Here is a 16550-nt window from a genome sequence, read left to right on the forward strand (position 1 = left end):
GCATTAAACTGGGATGCTTTGGAGAAAGGACAGTAAAGCTAGTGGGAAGGCAGAGTCCAGATGTTAAGATCTGGTACAATGATGGAGACAACCCATCAAGGAATTTGACTGTGTCTTTATAGCTGCTCAAAGTGTGGTGAGATCCTACATGGAATGTGGTCCAGAGACTGGTAGATGCAGCATCACCTGGGAGTTTGTGAAGAAGGCAGAATCTTGAGCCCCATCCCAAACTGGCTCAGTCAGAATCTTCATTTTCAATATATAATACCCTTGCATGTTCTGCCTTGGTGTGCAATGTAGTAATTGAAAGGGCATGAGCTCAGTTGGACAATCTGGGAAGTGTGAGTAGAAGCAGGCATCACTCGGGATGCTGAAGGTTGTCCAGATATGGAATATGGATTATCTCTATTTGATGTTTAGTGTGTGTGCAGACAGTTTTCTCCAAAATCTACCTCTCTAATCTAATGCATTCTTTTATTTTCTATCTCTCTCTTGTCTCCATCTCTCTTCTCCTCCTCTCAGGAACAGTATAAATTTGTATATGAGGTGGCGCTGGAATATTTAAGCTCCTTTTAGCCCAGTTGGATGGGAAACCTGCCAGAGTCCAGAGGCTGTTTGTTGCAGCTGACCCTCTTTTTCTGTGACTGACAATGACTGGTCTCAGGAGTTCGGAGGTGGCACACCTGCCCAACTCCGAGAAGAAGACTGGTGGTCTCGTGCTCTGCTGTGGGCTCTGCAGCTTCTGGCGGGTCTTCTGTAGCTGTGAGAGATGCTGCTGTGATGGGGCCCAAGCTTCCCTTCTACACCTGATGACATGGGGCCCACAGAAGTTTACACTCAAGCAAGGCCCTGGACTTCCAATCCCCAGACCTCTTGCTTTTGTTCTTTCTGAGTTTGTCAATCTCATGACGAGCTGACTGTGCTGGTGCTGGGGTATGGGGAGCTGGCCAGCCCTTCCCTTGCTGTCCTTAGGAGGACTGGGGGTGGATGTTCTTCTCCATTCTATCTTGCAAAAGACAGTAGTTTGGGGGATCACTGGGTTATTGGGTTCTACAATCTCCTACAAGGGTCTCTGGCATGAGGCACTTGCCAGTCTGTATCAGTGTGACTTCTGGATAACCCCTAGACCATATCAAGGGTCCTCTTTCATCTCACACCTAACCTGTGCTGGGTTTGACTCATGACTACCATCTCCAGCCAAGACCTGACCTTCTGTATTCTCCTGGCCAACCAGCTATTTCCACATCATACTTGGGCAAGGGTTTCCTTTGCTTTTCCATAGTCTGTCGGGGAGGAGGATTCATAGGAAATGTTGCAGTACCTTTTTATCTTTGTAGAAAGGGCCACTCTACTGGGCAGGTTCTGACTGGCCTGTATGGTATAACCCTGTGCTCCCTAGGTGGTACTTTCTGTATGAAAGACAAACAAGAAATGCTTTGATTGTTCTCCCAAGTACATGTGAAAAGAAACCGTATGAAAATATAAATCCTGTGTTCCCTTATGTCAGAAAAAAAAGGAAGAAAAGAAAAAGGAAGGATGGCAGTTTGAGTGTGGCTATAAGACACATTTCTTGGGCTTATCCTGATTCCTGGCCATTCCCTTGAAAAGTTCCACTGATGACACAGCCATTGAATGAGTGAGGTGGCATTCCTGGGATTGGTCCCTGGTTTGGGGGGGAAATACGGAAACAGCTTTATAATTTGTCTCTCCAAACCTGAACACTTTCCTAAAGAAATCCAGCTGCTGTTTTGAAAATGGCTACTGTGGCCCCCAGGCTGGTTTCTAATACATTAAGCAGGTTTAGCTCCTGGGATTCTTAGTCTTGCCCAAAGCATGAGTAAATTCAGAAAAGGGAAACATTTGTGAAGCTTTCCTGCAAGCCAAGTGCCATACTTATCCCCTCCCATATGACGTCTCATCGCACACCTGAAAAGGGTTTGCATCACCTCCATTTTGTAATTGAAGAAACCCGAGCACCTTCTTCAGTGATGGAATTCGGGATTCAAAAAGACAGGTGATGGCAATGAAACCTCCCGGCCATTTTTTTCATGCTTTCTCAGCCACGCAGTTATTTAATGGAAGAAAAATAAGGCTACAAACTTCTGAGCAGAGAGAGAAGTCCATGAGCAGAAAATTTAATTCTTTCTTTCTGCTACTAGTTCTTCTCGGTAGCCCAAACTTTCAGAAATATTTTTATTAACTCATTCCAGTTCCCAGAGAAAGCTAATCTTATCTAATTTCTTCATTGCTAAAAACAATTCTCATGTTCCCTCAGGATACAAGGGAGCCAGCCTGGGAATCTCTCTAGCCTGGGCTGAGCCACAATATTTGACAGCCTTAATAGCCAGGGGTCTAGAAAGGTCTATCTTGCAGACTGATTTATCCACAAAGTATGAGGGACACAGAATCCAATAAGGTACGCATCTTGCCCTTCAGGCTCACTATATACTAGGAAAGTTGAGCCACATTGTAATAGTGGAACATACAAGCGTTCAATGAGCCTAGACATGAGAGTAACTCACTCTGCCTAGCAACACCCATCCCAGCTGGGTCTCAACAGATAGAACAGAAAAAAAGAAAATTCAAGCCAAAGGGGTTAATGTGCACAATGGTAAAGAGAAGTAAGAAAGTATCAGGAGGGACAGATGGTGGGAGGTCAGCCCAGCTAGAATAAAGCAGGACCGGGATAATAGCAGGAAGGTAGCCAGAGCCAGGGAGGAAATGTAAAGAGCATGGTCATTGCCCTGCAGGCAACAAGAAGCTGGCAGAGCTCAACAGTGATACACTCAGCTTGGTTTTGGAGAAGGTCCTCTGGACCAGTAGTACAGCATCTTTTATCTGGACCAGTAGTACAGCATCTTGGTTTGGGAAAAAGTCCTCTGGACCAGTAGTACAGCATCTTTTATCTGGACCAGTAGTACAGCATCTTGGTTTGGGAGAAGGTCCTCTGGACCAGTAGTACAGCATCTTTTCCTTTCATCAGACACTGTGAAAACATCCTCCTCTGCGCGTGCTTTCAATGTTACCTGTGCGTAAGTGTGTGTGTGTGTGTGTGTGTGTGTGTGTGTGTGTGTGTGTGTGTGTTCATTCATTATTTTGTTGCTGGAACAAATATGGAGTGGATCATGAAACTCAGCTCTTGTGTAAAACACCAGGTCTCTGCCTTACCGTGTAACAGGGTCAACAACCCTGACTTCTAAATCTACAAGGACAAGATATGAAAGGAAACCAGGAAGTCAACTTCCATTGGCCTGAGCCCAGGAGCTCTCTAGAAGTCCAAGAACACCAGACTTGATCAAGGAAGGCTGTCACTTTAGAGGTTCAAAAGAAAACATCTCAAAGCAAAGGCAAGCAAAGGGGTCCCATGATTCATTCTTCTCCTTTGATGGGCCTCTTCCCAGGTAGATTTGAGTCTATCCGCAGGCCCCAGCCCCTACTGGTCCTTCTGGTTTCCTGTAGCTCTTGTCTCCTATTCCAAACGGACTTCCCTATAGCCTGCAGGAGTCCGTAGCATAACCAATTAGCATGTTGCATGCTATTTTCTCAGATCCTGGACAGTTCCAGCAGGAAGCAGGCAGAAGAAAGATTACTTCATAGAAATCCTAGAATTCATTCTGCTGAGAAAGGGGTGAAAGAGCTGAAGGGTAAAGATGACAGTGGTCTCTATCATTTCAAATGATGGGAATTTGAAGAGTAACTTCAGGGAGAAAGAAATGTGTGAAAATTCAGGCCATGCTGAGGGAACTCTCCAAGGGTTATCCCATCCCCTTATTTTCTCATAACCCAATCACCCTCAGAGAAAGTGGTCTTAGGCCAGTGTGCACAAAAAGAAAATGAGGCACATGGACAGAAATGACATTCTTCACATTCATGTGGGAAACATGCAGAAGGGCTTAGACAAAATGAAGATGGTACTAAGGAATTTATAAGGTTTTCTCCCAGGAAACCTCCCAGGGAAATCCACCTTCCAAGAATCTCGTCTCACTTCTATTATAGAATGAGCTCACCTTTACATGAGCAAAGAAAGGGCGCCAAAGAGAATCCTCGCTTAGCAAGATCTTCCTATTGGTCTCTATTGGAATCTAAATGGAGAAGGCGTAAGATATAAATGAGATACCATCAACTGTCCTCACTTGGGTGTGTTTATGGCCTACATGGCTTCAGGTTGGACCGCAGCTGCATCTCAACATCATATTATCGTGCTGATAGGATTATCATGGAGGAGGTACAGGCCTGTCAGCCACTAGACAGCCATAGCACAGCCCTTTTTATAGGAATGGAAGAGGCCACTTGCCTCAGGTGTTTACCCTCACTGTGGGGCTGAGCAATCAATGTCACCTACTCTGTGGAACCAGCAGACTCTACTGTAGATTCTAAACCATGAGTTCACTCTTCCAACACTTCTGAAGTGTCTGTGACTATGGCCATCACTACTTTACTGGCGAGGAAACAAATCTAGAGGGAGAACTCAGTTGCCCATATAAGCAAATTTTACCTGGTTTTCTGAGCACAGAGACAATATTCTTCCACAATGGTATCTGGGATTTTTCCACGATTACTCTTAACAACAGAAACAAAAGTGAAACTAATGATGATAAAGCCCAGTGAAGACAATGGTCAGCTTCAAATTCCTTTAGAGCCTCATGTTTTACATTCATAACATATTTGAATAACATTTGCTAATTTATTCTCCATAGTTTAAATATGACTGCATATATATACAGATATATATTATGTATGTATGTATATATATGTATATATATATATATATGTTTTTAAATCTGCCCTTTATCTCATACATCTCCCTGATGGACCTTGGGGAATGATATCTCTGTCCAAGGCATAGGAACTAGTCTTGTTCCTTCCTCCCGAGGTCAATTCTATACTCAAGTTCACATCAACTTATACTCCCCTAAACACACTCATTGCTGTGTGCATATTCTGACTGCACTGCTCCTGAGATTCAACTTAGGTCTCTTCTTCTTACAGAGGGTTCTGCAAAATACCTACAGAAAGACTAGAATAATGAGGACTTACCTACTAGGCATGGTGAAGGTTGAGCCCACAAAACCCAACAGACAAAGGAGAAACAAGATATAACCTTACTCAGAAGATCCTTGACTATTGGGAAGTGCCTATTTTCTTAGTAGAGTCCTATGGCTTCTAATGTGGGCAAATCTTAGGACACATGTCATACAAACATATGGAATCTTAAACACCTGTCACTTAGCTCTATACAACCCTTGGGTTCCTATAGCATCCAGCACTCCAGACAGGTACCACTAGGAAGTACAAATCACTACGGCATGGTACACCATGGTAAGGAGGATAAGAGCTTGCTCTTTGGTTTGAACTCCAACTTCACCATTTTTGAACATTAAATTACCAGGCTGAACAATACTTGGAAAAATGAAAGCATGCAAAAATCCCTGGCCAGGTTAGAAGTAGTTCATCTGAAAGGCTAGGGCAGGAAAACAGGAAGGCAAATTGAAACTCAGTGTCTTCTCAGAAGCAAGGATGTTTATGGGATGTGGAGCTGAGTGATAAATGATGTGGGGGATAGAATAAAGAAAGTCATCCTTTGTTAGTCTGTAACTGACCACCCCTGCTAACCATCAGCACCGAACTAAAACAAGTCCCAGAAGATATGTCTAGATCCAAGGCTAAGCATGAACAATATGCCGATCCAATGCCATAAAGTCAGTAGATTATGCTGAGCTGAGTTCCCTAAGAATGAGTCACCAACCCAGGCTAAGAGACAAAAGATAAAATGGAGAGGTGACAGTGTCATTTGAAAGCCCTGACTTGCCTTTCCCATTGACCAATCAATGTGAAGCCCTCCTTAGCCTCTTGCCAGCTCTAACATACAGCCACATATAGCAGAAAAATGGGAAAAGTAAATTCAACCATAGATCAACTGAGATTCAGCCCCGTTTGTGTGGGTTCCCTATGTGAGATGGTCCCTAGATACATATCAAAATATCAAAAACTACAAAACTCAGAGCCTTCCCTTTACCTAACATGGTGTCACCTTTAAAATCCTATCCTTTCTGAATCAGAGAGAGAGAGGGACAGAGAGAAGACAAAGAGACAGAGACAGAGTTATTTGGTGGACAGTGGGGGAAAAGGAATAGATCTAACTCAAGTTTTCTCTGACACATATTTCCGGGTCGTGGAGCTGATCCTCAGAACACACAACAAATATCTCTGTTGTTTTTCTGTATGAGAATAGGCTCTTTGAGTTTCTTGGTAATCATGGGTAGACTCTTGTATGACAGTGGCTATAAACTGTATTATGGAGACCAAGACCACCTTTTGCATACCTCCTGGCAATGTCCACAAGGGGTGGAAAAGCTATCAAAAGACCACATTCACCCCTGAATTCCATCCATGAATATTAGGTGTCCCACAGGTGCAGTCAGCATCCACATTGATAGCCTCCCAAACCTGATACCCCTTTACCTAGCATGGATCCACCTAAGAGCTTAGTGGTGGTCCGCCGCAGCTGGTACAAGAGATGGTCAAGGCCTGGGATGGAAGACAATCTGCTAGAAAAGACTTTGAAAGGTGGTTAACAATGAGACTTCCTTCTGGTTCTGAGAACCACTCTAGATGATAAAATGAAGACTCTGTTGGAAAGTTCAGAGAATAAAGCCTAGGGGCCCTAGAATATTAACAAAGTAATGGTATGAGATCTGGGCCATGGAGGGTGCCTAATGTGGGTCATGGTTCTTCAGTGAGAATAATTTCTAAGGTCTTTGCGTGCCTACTCATGTTAGTCTAGAAAAATGTCACCCTTTTGAAGGGACAGGCAGGATAACAGTACCATAATCTTCATAAGACTGCAGATGCTTGGATAGAGTCAAGCAGAGTTTGCTACCCTGGTGACTCCTATGAGGGGTGCTAAGATGCGTAAAGAAACAGGGCCCGTAAGAAAGAACTTGACGACTGCCGGAGAGGCTAAGCTAACCATTTCACGCTTCCCAGCGGAAGCTGGACTTCTCCATCTGCTGGTGTGAAGTGCAGAAGCAGCATTGCTGTGATAGACTTCAAAGTCAGTTTCACCTTTGCTGGGCAAATCCTCGCAGAGTGAGAGTCGTGTTTGAACCCGTCCCTGCAAACTGTAAGCTAAGCAGGTCGTGCTTGGTTTGTGAGGTGGAAGCTTTCCAATCAAAAGACAGCCCTAGCTGTGTATGGTTACCGCCAATCACAGGGAGCAGCTCCTTGGCCATACACCAGATGCTTACCGAGAAGGACAGCCATCAGTCAGACTCACTGGCCATAAAGGCTCTCAGTGACAGCCAGAACCAATAAAGGTCCAGGCAGGAGTCGTAACAAGACTTTGCTTCCTGCTAACTCCAAAGATTGATTCAGCCTTCAGTCCCTACTCAAGGCCTGTAGGAAAAGATTTCAAAAGCACAGTGATTCTGTTGACACCTGATTATAATCATTCCCAATGTATACATTTTATCACCAACTGGATCTCGGGATAGCCCAGGTTAACTCATATTTGCAATCAGGCTCAAAATCACATTCTACCTTCTCTCTCCACTCTATATCCTACTTAGCCAATCAAAGGTCCAGTCATAGCTTTTATGGTTGCCTTGGCTGGTGGCTACTAGTACAGCTCTCCAGGGGCTATCATGAGGTCCCCAGTCTATACTAGAGAGGCTGACATTTTCATACCCATGTGGCACATGATACCACATGAGACCAAAGTCTCCACACTGTTTGAAGCCTCCACAAATCCCAGTGGCCTGCACTTGTACAGTTTGGGTGTTTGATAGATAAAGCACGTATGAGAAGAGAAAACAAAATAAATGAACTTCAAAAAATAAAGCCAGCACTGTGCTGTCGATTTTCTTGTTTTGTTTTCTTGTTTTTTCCTTTTTCTTTCCAGTTCTAGCTTCAAAAAACAGAAGGTAAATAATGTCAGGTCAATGAATATCAGATATATTTTTTGACTGTACATTAAAGTGACGTGTAATCTTTTTACACCTGCAAGTCCATCTTATTTATTCTTGTAAATGTTCCCTGACAATGTTTGTAATATGGCTGTGTTAAAAAAATCTATACAATAAAGCTGTGACCCTGAAATTCATGTTTTCCTAAGATATTCACACTTGTGTCTTCCTGGGAGTGAGGGGGAGATGAGAAGAGACAAATTGAAATGCAAGAATTAAAGATACTACTATCAGCTAGATTTATTTTAATTTGCCTCTTTAACCCTACAACCATAGCACGAGGCATGCAAATGAGAAAGTTGAGGCACAGCAATATCAAGGGACTTTTCCATAAGTGTATACTGAACTAGTAGAAGGGTTGTATTTTAAGTATGTCCTTGACTGTGGTTCAGAATACTGGCTTGAGAATCAATGGGACATTTGTTAAGCAAATATTTTTAAAGTATCACTCTGTCTCTCTGTGTGTGCGTGTGTGTGCACATGTGTGTGTACACGCGTGCTCACATGCCAGGGCACAACATGTAAAGATCAGAAAACAACCTTGGGGGTCAACCCTCACCTTTTACCTTGTCTGAGAAGTGGTCTTCTGTTGTTCACCACTGCAAGTGCCAGGATAGCGGCCCAAGAGCTTCCAGGGATTCTCTTGTCTCCACCTTCCCCTCTGCATCAGTGCACTGAGATTATATGTGTCTCTCACTGCATCCGGGATTGTGTGAGCTCTGGGCATCCAAATTGAGGTTCTCCCACTTCCCTGGCAAATGCTTTTACCCACTGAGCCATCTTCTCAGTCATGCACACATTGAGGTCCTACATCAAAACTTTAGAGTCTGCCTGTTAGCCAACTACTCATGTAGCAAACCGTCAGTTAGCTACAGCTACATAATGACCAGCAACAAAATTCAGAGATGCAAGCCTTTTATAGCATTCATCTGGGATTCCAATCGGCAGAATTCTCTTATACATTCACCGTCCTAGGGCTCTGCTCAAGGCCAGGCACATTGGCTGGTATGGCCGTATTCTATGTACCTCTTATCTGCTTCCTGTGACCTAGCCTGGGCTAGGTGCACGATAGACAATGTTTGACTAGCCTTTGCTTGAAAAAAACATGTGTATAGCATCCTGTGAGCAAATTGAACTATTTGAAATACTTAGGACCAGTAGCAATGATTCTTCCTCTTCGTAAAGGCCTCTCGTCAATTTTAAAAAAAAAAAAAAAAAAAAAAAAAAAAAAATTTAGTTTAGCTATCCTACCAATGGTGTCTGGTTCACCTGTTAATCTCCAATCTCAAAGTCACCTGCATCACTCATTTCACTTAGAAGATACACAAACATGCCGATTTGCTGGTGTTTAATGGGTGTCCTCTAACGATTGCAGAACAAGCTAAACAGTCACTGCGTAGGGTTTTTTTGAGATTGTATTTTAATTGCAACATTTCCCCATTCATTTTCCTCCCTCTAAATCCTCCCATATTCCCCTCCTCACTCCTTCAGTTCCATGACCTCTTTTTTCATCAGTTGTTATTGCATTAATGTATATGTGTGTGTATTATATAGACACATTTATGTATATAGACATGTATATTTCAACATATAACCTCTTGAGTCCATATAATGTGGCTTGTATATATGTTTTCAAGGTTCACCACTTGGCACTGGACAACCTATTAGTGTTCTCCTTCCTGGGGAGGACACACTTTGCTATTAGAGGGGTTTGGAGAGGAGCCCAGGAGGAAAGGGGACAAGCCAACTCAAAGGTGAAGCTGCTAACCTGTGAGTTTGGTACATATTCTATACATTTGCTAGCAGAACAGAAGAAACAAAATCCCCCTCTTTGGAGTTTACTGAGTCCCAATTTCTTTGGCTGTATCCAGATGCAAGTGTGACCTGAAAACACAAGCCATGGGTCTAGATCCCATGATTCATTTGGTTTCCCTTCAACACTGGCAACGAGGCAGGGCTTCTCTGCCTGAGAGGCCTAAATGTAGTCCCGAAAATGTAGTCCCTCCAAAGCTCCAGAGCCCAAAACCCCAGGCTTCCCAGCTTGGCCCTGACTGGGAAACCTGGTGTCCTGCCAGCTAGTTATCCTTGCCACTCTGTCCTTGGTCATGTTAATCTCACTTATTCTGCCTGCTATAATTATTCTTTTGGGGTCAAAAATGTAACAGATGACACTGAGAAAAGAAAATTAAAAAGATGAAAAATTATACATAATATATAATGGCAAAGGTACTTTAGGACATAATAGCTTTCTTTCCAAAGAGCTAATACCTTTGAAAAGTGTTTTTGTAAAAATCACACATACTCGCTTGCCAGAATGAAATAACCATAAATTAGGGCATAAGACAAAGTTATCATTTAAAAGCATTTGTTACTGTTAAATCATTCCAGATCCTTCTCGGCAAAATGTACTTGTGTAATTTTCTATGTACTTGGCATCAAATTGTATATTCAGGGATGTTTTCTCTTCTTCCTTGACAGCAAGATGTGTCCATCTTTTGATGCACACATGCTTACACAAACACCTTTTTGTCTTCCATGAAGTCTTTGCAGTGCTCTTGGACTAGAGGCTAAGCTAGCTTGGGTGCATTGACGCCAAAAGTTACCACAATGCCTACTAAGGATGTCATCCCAGCTCTGGGGCCAGTGTTAATCCTGAAGAATAGCCTCCCCTGTCTGCTTTAGCCTTGAGGACAGACAGACAGAAGTGGTACATCTTTCTTCATGTGTCCTTTGGCTGAAACTTCTAAATCAGTGCTTCTCAACATATGGGTCACAATCCCTTTGGGGTCACATATCAGATATCCTGCATATGAGATATTTACATTGTAATTCATAATAGTAGCAAAATTACAGTTATGAAGTAGCAATGAAATAATTTTATGGTAAGGGGGTCATAACAACATGAAGAACTGTAGTAAAGGGTCACAACATTAGGAAAGTTGAGAACCACTGTTCTAAAGGTTCCCTAGTCTTCAAAATAGCTCCACAAGCTGAGGACCAGGCACTGAAAATATGAGCTCATGGAGAGTATTCCAAATTCTAACCATACACATATCCAGATAGCTGTAATCATATCAAGAGAAGTAGAGATGCATAGAGACAATAAATTAAGTATATAATCCATTAAAAACTTCCAGAATCATCTTTCATCACAGGGAACAAAAAAGAATAATTCTCATTTATAAATTTTTATATTTTCTAAATTTTATATTCCATTCATATTCAGAAAAGCCAATTTTGCAGAAAGTGGAGAAAACAAAATGTAATAAAATGAAGGTAGAATAGATAAGATAATAAGAAAAAATAAGTGGCCATTCCAAAAGATCTACTATACACCTTGACCAAGGTAGAGCCAAAAATTTGGTATTTCCATCCAAAGCAAGAAGAATGTGGTCAAATAGTCAAACAATGTCCAAAGAAGAAGATTAAGTCAGTTGCTCAGCATAAATAAAAGCAATAAAAACATTCCTGCTACGGATCCTAGACAAAAAGGCTTTTGTCAGAAACTTCCTTTACAAATAATAGCTTCAATAACAGCCTTAGCAAACAATGATCTCTGCAAGGACAATCCCTGTCTCTGCAGGCTGATGACCTCATTCCGTTGAACAGTTCCTAGGATGCTCTTAACTGAAGGGCCAAAATGAAGGGGCCCAGCTACACATTTCTTGGCAAGTCGGTCCTAAACAAGGTGTCGGTTTACAGAATCTTGAGCATTCCACTCTCTGAGCATCACGGTGCTCTTCTCTCTGAGTGTCCAGGAGCTGGATGGAGGCTTTTATCCCAGACAATTACCAGGAAAGTAGCTATTCTGAGCTGTTGGGTAAATTTGGAACCTACCTTTAAGAGCCAGCTGAGCAAAGAGTAGGCTTGCTACCTCCTTTTGAATGGTGAGGACTCTAACAGCCAGATGTGCTGGCATCAAAAGCAAAAACACCAACACCCCTCTATGAAGGTGAGGCAGGAAGGGGCATGGGGCCTCACTGTAATGAGGTTGTAATGAGGACTGGCCCCATCCTATCCCACGTTTCTCTCAAATATTTAGTCCGGACTACAAACCTATGACCACACCTGGCAGCCACAGCATTGTGTAACCTCAAGAGGAATTTCCCTCTGATTATAAAACACAAGAGACTCAAATGAGAATCATAATGAGGTATTGGTGCTGAATCAAGTTTCGCTACCCAAAAGAGGCAAGAGAAATGCAAAGAAGATGCAGCGGTTCATTCCTCCCAGGTGCATGTTCCAGATGTTCCCGATCACTCAAAAAAATTGGTCCATTGTCCATTTCTATTCCCTGAGAGAAAAGGATGACATCAGGAAAAATACAGAATGGCAGGAAGAAACTTCAGCAATGCATGCTGAAGATTGCAACTTCCATGTTTCCTATCTGTTTGAAGCACCCCAGAGAGACGGGGAGAGATGGGATACCAGCTTCATGTGTACTAGGCAACATACAGAAAGCCAAACACCTTCCTACTCTGCATTACTCAAGTTCTCTCAAACTTGGCTCCGAACCAGGGCTGTGGTGACCATTTCCAAGCCAGCTCTGCAGGTTTTCTGCAATAGAAGTCTCCTGTGGTTTCTTTGACCAGGTTCTATAACTCTTGCTTCCTTCCACCATGATCCAGTGCTATCAGATGCCAGGGACGCTCATTTAACACTAATATGCCATCCAGATATATGAGGAGTTAATGTCCTATATTATCTCTCTCCCTCGCTGTCTTAACCTTCCCTGCCATCCTTGATACCAAAAATGATATCTCCAAATATTAATAAACGTTGTCTCAGGCTTTGCTTTTAGGGAAATACCATCCGGGAAACTAGGTTCAGGCAATGCACAATCTCCTGTTCTCAGCTGATAATCTGCCAACACCCATGGAGGGCTGCCAAGTGTTCAGTTAAGCTTTTAATCAAGGGACAAAATGGACTTCATGTTAGTGTAAAGCTACTCAACTGGAAGGGGTTTTACACAGTCCCGGGTTTATACCATAGATTTCACAGTTGATTTGTTTCTCAGATGTGGGAAAAGGAGTCCTTCCACCCTGTATTTTGCTGTAAAGAGTTAACAGGCCTTTCCAGTAGAGAGCAAAAGGACAGTAATGGGGCTCTTTATGGGAACCCTCTTTTTTGTAAGGCATTGAGCACAATAAGATGGTTAGCATGGGGCTGAGTGGGTAATGTCAGGATCCGGAATCCATGCAGGATTCTACAGCCATACTTATGTCCAGTCTCCTCCTAGAAGGACACTGCTCATGACAAACCATGGGGGAAGGATCAGCCAGCTTACAACGGAAGACATTATGTAAAGGTGTAAGTGATGACATGGATTTTCCATATAACACTAAATGTAAATATACATCATCTTCAGTGTGTGTGAGGCCCAGGAGCCAGTCCATTGCACCACCTCTGCTAAGTCCCATGCCTTTTCCTAGCTTGCAGAGAAAAGATAATAGCAAATCTCAAATTCACATTCTCTTTGCTTCTGGTTCCTACGTGATACTCTCCAGCAATGCGGAACTCTGTGCAGGCTCGGTACTCCCCTTGTAAGTGGGAACTAAGAGGAGAGCATCGCCAGACATGTGAAAAGATGCAGGAATTCAAAAGCAGAGGCTCACTTGGAGGAATCAGTGGAAGTGCCAGACCATGACATCAAATCCCTGACAAGAAAGGACAGATGCAAAAGACACCAGATTTGATGACTGAGTCTAAGAATGATTTTATTATCACTGTCTCTAACCAAATAAATCACTGAAAAATCTAACCAAGATTTAAGAAAATACATATTCAAAACTAGGAAACAGAAGTGGATATACTAGCAAAAGAAGAAAATATGCAGTTTTATTAAAGGATATTATATCTAAATAGTAAGTGTGAACATCATGACTGATTGGATGATTTTGGAAATTCATGGTTATTACCAAAATCGCTCAACAACTGAGAATCCAAGGAAGTCCATTATCAGAGGAAAAATGCTTTATTGTTAATTTTACTTTAAATATATGATAGCAGATACTTTCATAAGTAAGCCTGATCAAGCTTTCAAACAAAAAAAATATGAAGGATACACTATTCCAAAATAATGCATATGAAGGAAGCTCCCCAAAGACAGAACAAAAATAACAGAACACAAAATCTCTCTCTCTTCCCCTCTCTCTCTCTCTCTCTCTCTCTCTCTCTCTCTCTCTCTCTCTCTCTCACACACACACACACACACACACAGAGAGAGAGAGAGAGCACATCTAGAATAGTCATAAATAAAAAGTTTTGTTAAATTGTAATGACTACATTTAACTGATTTTCAAAAGAAATGTACCATGTCTAACTGCATGCCAGAAATTTTAAAATAGTTCAATACTAAGAGTCTATAAGAAAAAAAAAGAAGATATGGAATTACCTTAATAAATATTGAAAAAGCATTTCACAAAATTTAATATTGATTCTTGATTAAATAGCCTGAGCAAAGTAATAACAGCAGGACACTGTGTTTGTATAAGAGTTAAAATCATGAACAGTGAGCTTTATAGAGAGCACCTGTGTTCACTTCTCACCGTCCCTCCTTCCTTCCTACTTGTTAAGGCCAGAGGTCAAGTCCTAGCCAATGAGCTTAATTAGAACGGATGTGTCAACGTTTTATGCTGGAATGTGTCTCCTGGCTGGTGAGAGACCTTCCAGCATTTTCTTACCCTGTCTCAACAACCAACTAAGGAAGTGCTAAGTTATAGATGGTGCAGCTGCAGGATTGGGGAGCCTCCATCACCCTGAATTGCTGAAATACCACACAGAGGACAATCACATCTGGAAGGTAATCCCAAGGACTTGTGTTTGTAGTAAATAAGTTTTGTTATCCTTACTTATTAAGCATTAAAAGTTATTACCCAAGCGTGCTCATGCAAATAGTAGATATAACAAAGAACGAAGAAAATTTATGAACATTTCCTTTTAAATCATGCATACCTATGTCATTTATAATTTTTAGTGTTTTGGCTAATGTATGCAGTGGCATTTTATTTGTGTTTTAATAAATAAAGCTTGCCTGAGGATCAGAAAAGTAAAACAGATACACTGGTCAGCCTTAAAGACCAGGCAGCAATGAAACACACCTTTAATCCCAGTAGCCACATAGTTTGCCACAGAAACCGGGCGGCAGTGATGCACGCCTTTAATCCCAGCCCTAGAGAGGAATATGAGACAGGAGGAGACAGCTCTCACACAGTCTCATTCTGAGATTTCTGGAGGCAGTGTCGCCATTTCAGACTGAGGTCAAGGTAAGAGCCAGTAGCTGGCTGCTTTGTTTTTCTGATCTTCAGTTTGAACCCCAATATCTGTCTTTGAGATTTTATTATTCATGTATTTAATGTCTACATGGCTAGTGCAATTTCAGAGAGAAAAAGTAAGACATTGGTAATACACTGAATGCATCAGCTCCCGTGGTATAATGGTTAATGCTCTGGACTCTAAATCCAGAGATCCAAGTTCGTATCTTGGTGGAACCTATTTCCTTGAGGAAGAAACCTGGTGAATTGTCCTCATCAACTCAGACCATGAAACCCAATACAGTGATTGCTATGGAACAAATTAACCACAACCACTTTTATTTTGGTCATTATTGTATAACCCAGGAATCCAGAAAGAGATCATTGGACCATTTTCTAATAGGGCTATTAGGGCCTGTTATACAGCCAGGTGTTCAGTCCAAAGTCACCTTTAAATCTTTTAAATCATACCCAAACTGGATGTCAAAGATGACTGATGAAAGTGGCAGTTGTGGATGGTGGCTTTTGACTGGGAGATCAATTAATGTGGCCCCTCTAGTATGAATGTCTTATTATAACCAAACTCATCATATGGCCCCTGGATTCAATCAGAAAGAGTATCCTTACATATTCTAGTAAAGTCTAAAACTGTATATTTAATTCAGCCTCAATCAAACCCATATGAATCTTTTAGTAGATATCTTTAAATTGTCTGAATAAACGAACAGGTGAAAGCAACCCAATAATTTTTAAATGAGCTACAATGATTAAAAGCATGTTGTACCATTGTAGAAATGTATTCTAGTCAATTCCTTGGAGGTTCCTTGTCGCATCAAATGTTAGGAAGCTGCGTTGACATTTATCACTGTATAATCCGAATAAAACAGGTTTTATGTTCTCAAGTATCCAGTGATCAAAGGCAAGGGGAAATTCCCTTAAAAATTACCACAGCAGAATTTTTTGTTGCCTTCTGGGTTTAATTTCATTCAGGGAATTTTGTTGTATCCAATGTATCCATTAATACTAGTACTTAAGAATGAAGTTTTCACATTATTCCTTGTCTTGACTTTTAATTACACAAATGGCACGTGAATACATTCTCTCTGTGAAACAATTAAAACATTTGTGATAAATTCAAGCCCTGTCTGGTAGCCCCTCTCCCTACAGAAATAGAAAAATCTCTAGTCTATCCCCCTACTCTTGACCTTCTCCCTTCTCCAAGCAACCGGAAAACAGACAGGCCCCAGCTCATTGCTAGCGGCATCTGATTCAATGCCAATACATGGCCTTTTGCGGTTGAGGATATGCAAATCAAAGATAGAGGTAAGCAAAG

The 16550-nt window shown here is 41.8% G+C and overlaps 1 protein-coding gene across 14 annotated transcripts in view; it reads left to right on the forward strand.

Moving 5' to 3' along the window:
* The window catches only part of Ptprt (protein tyrosine phosphatase receptor type T), a 1077234-nt gene extending 1069133 nt beyond the window's left edge, over positions 1-8101 (forward strand). For all 14 annotated transcript variants that reach the window (XM_057780248.1, XM_057780255.1, XM_057780252.1 and 11 more), the window contains one exon: positions 523-8101. In XM_057780248.1, the coding sequence (XP_057636231.1) occupies positions 523-576 (54 nt within the window). In that variant the 3' untranslated portion in view covers positions 577-8101. The remainder of the gene's footprint in view (positions 1-522) is intronic.
* Positions 8102-16550: the final 8449 nt, after the last annotated feature.

Source organism: Chionomys nivalis, chromosome 9, assembly GCF_950005125.1.
Source record: "Chionomys nivalis chromosome 9, mChiNiv1.1, whole genome shotgun sequence".
Classification (NCBI taxonomy): Eukaryota; Metazoa; Chordata; class Mammalia; order Rodentia; family Cricetidae; genus Chionomys; species Chionomys nivalis.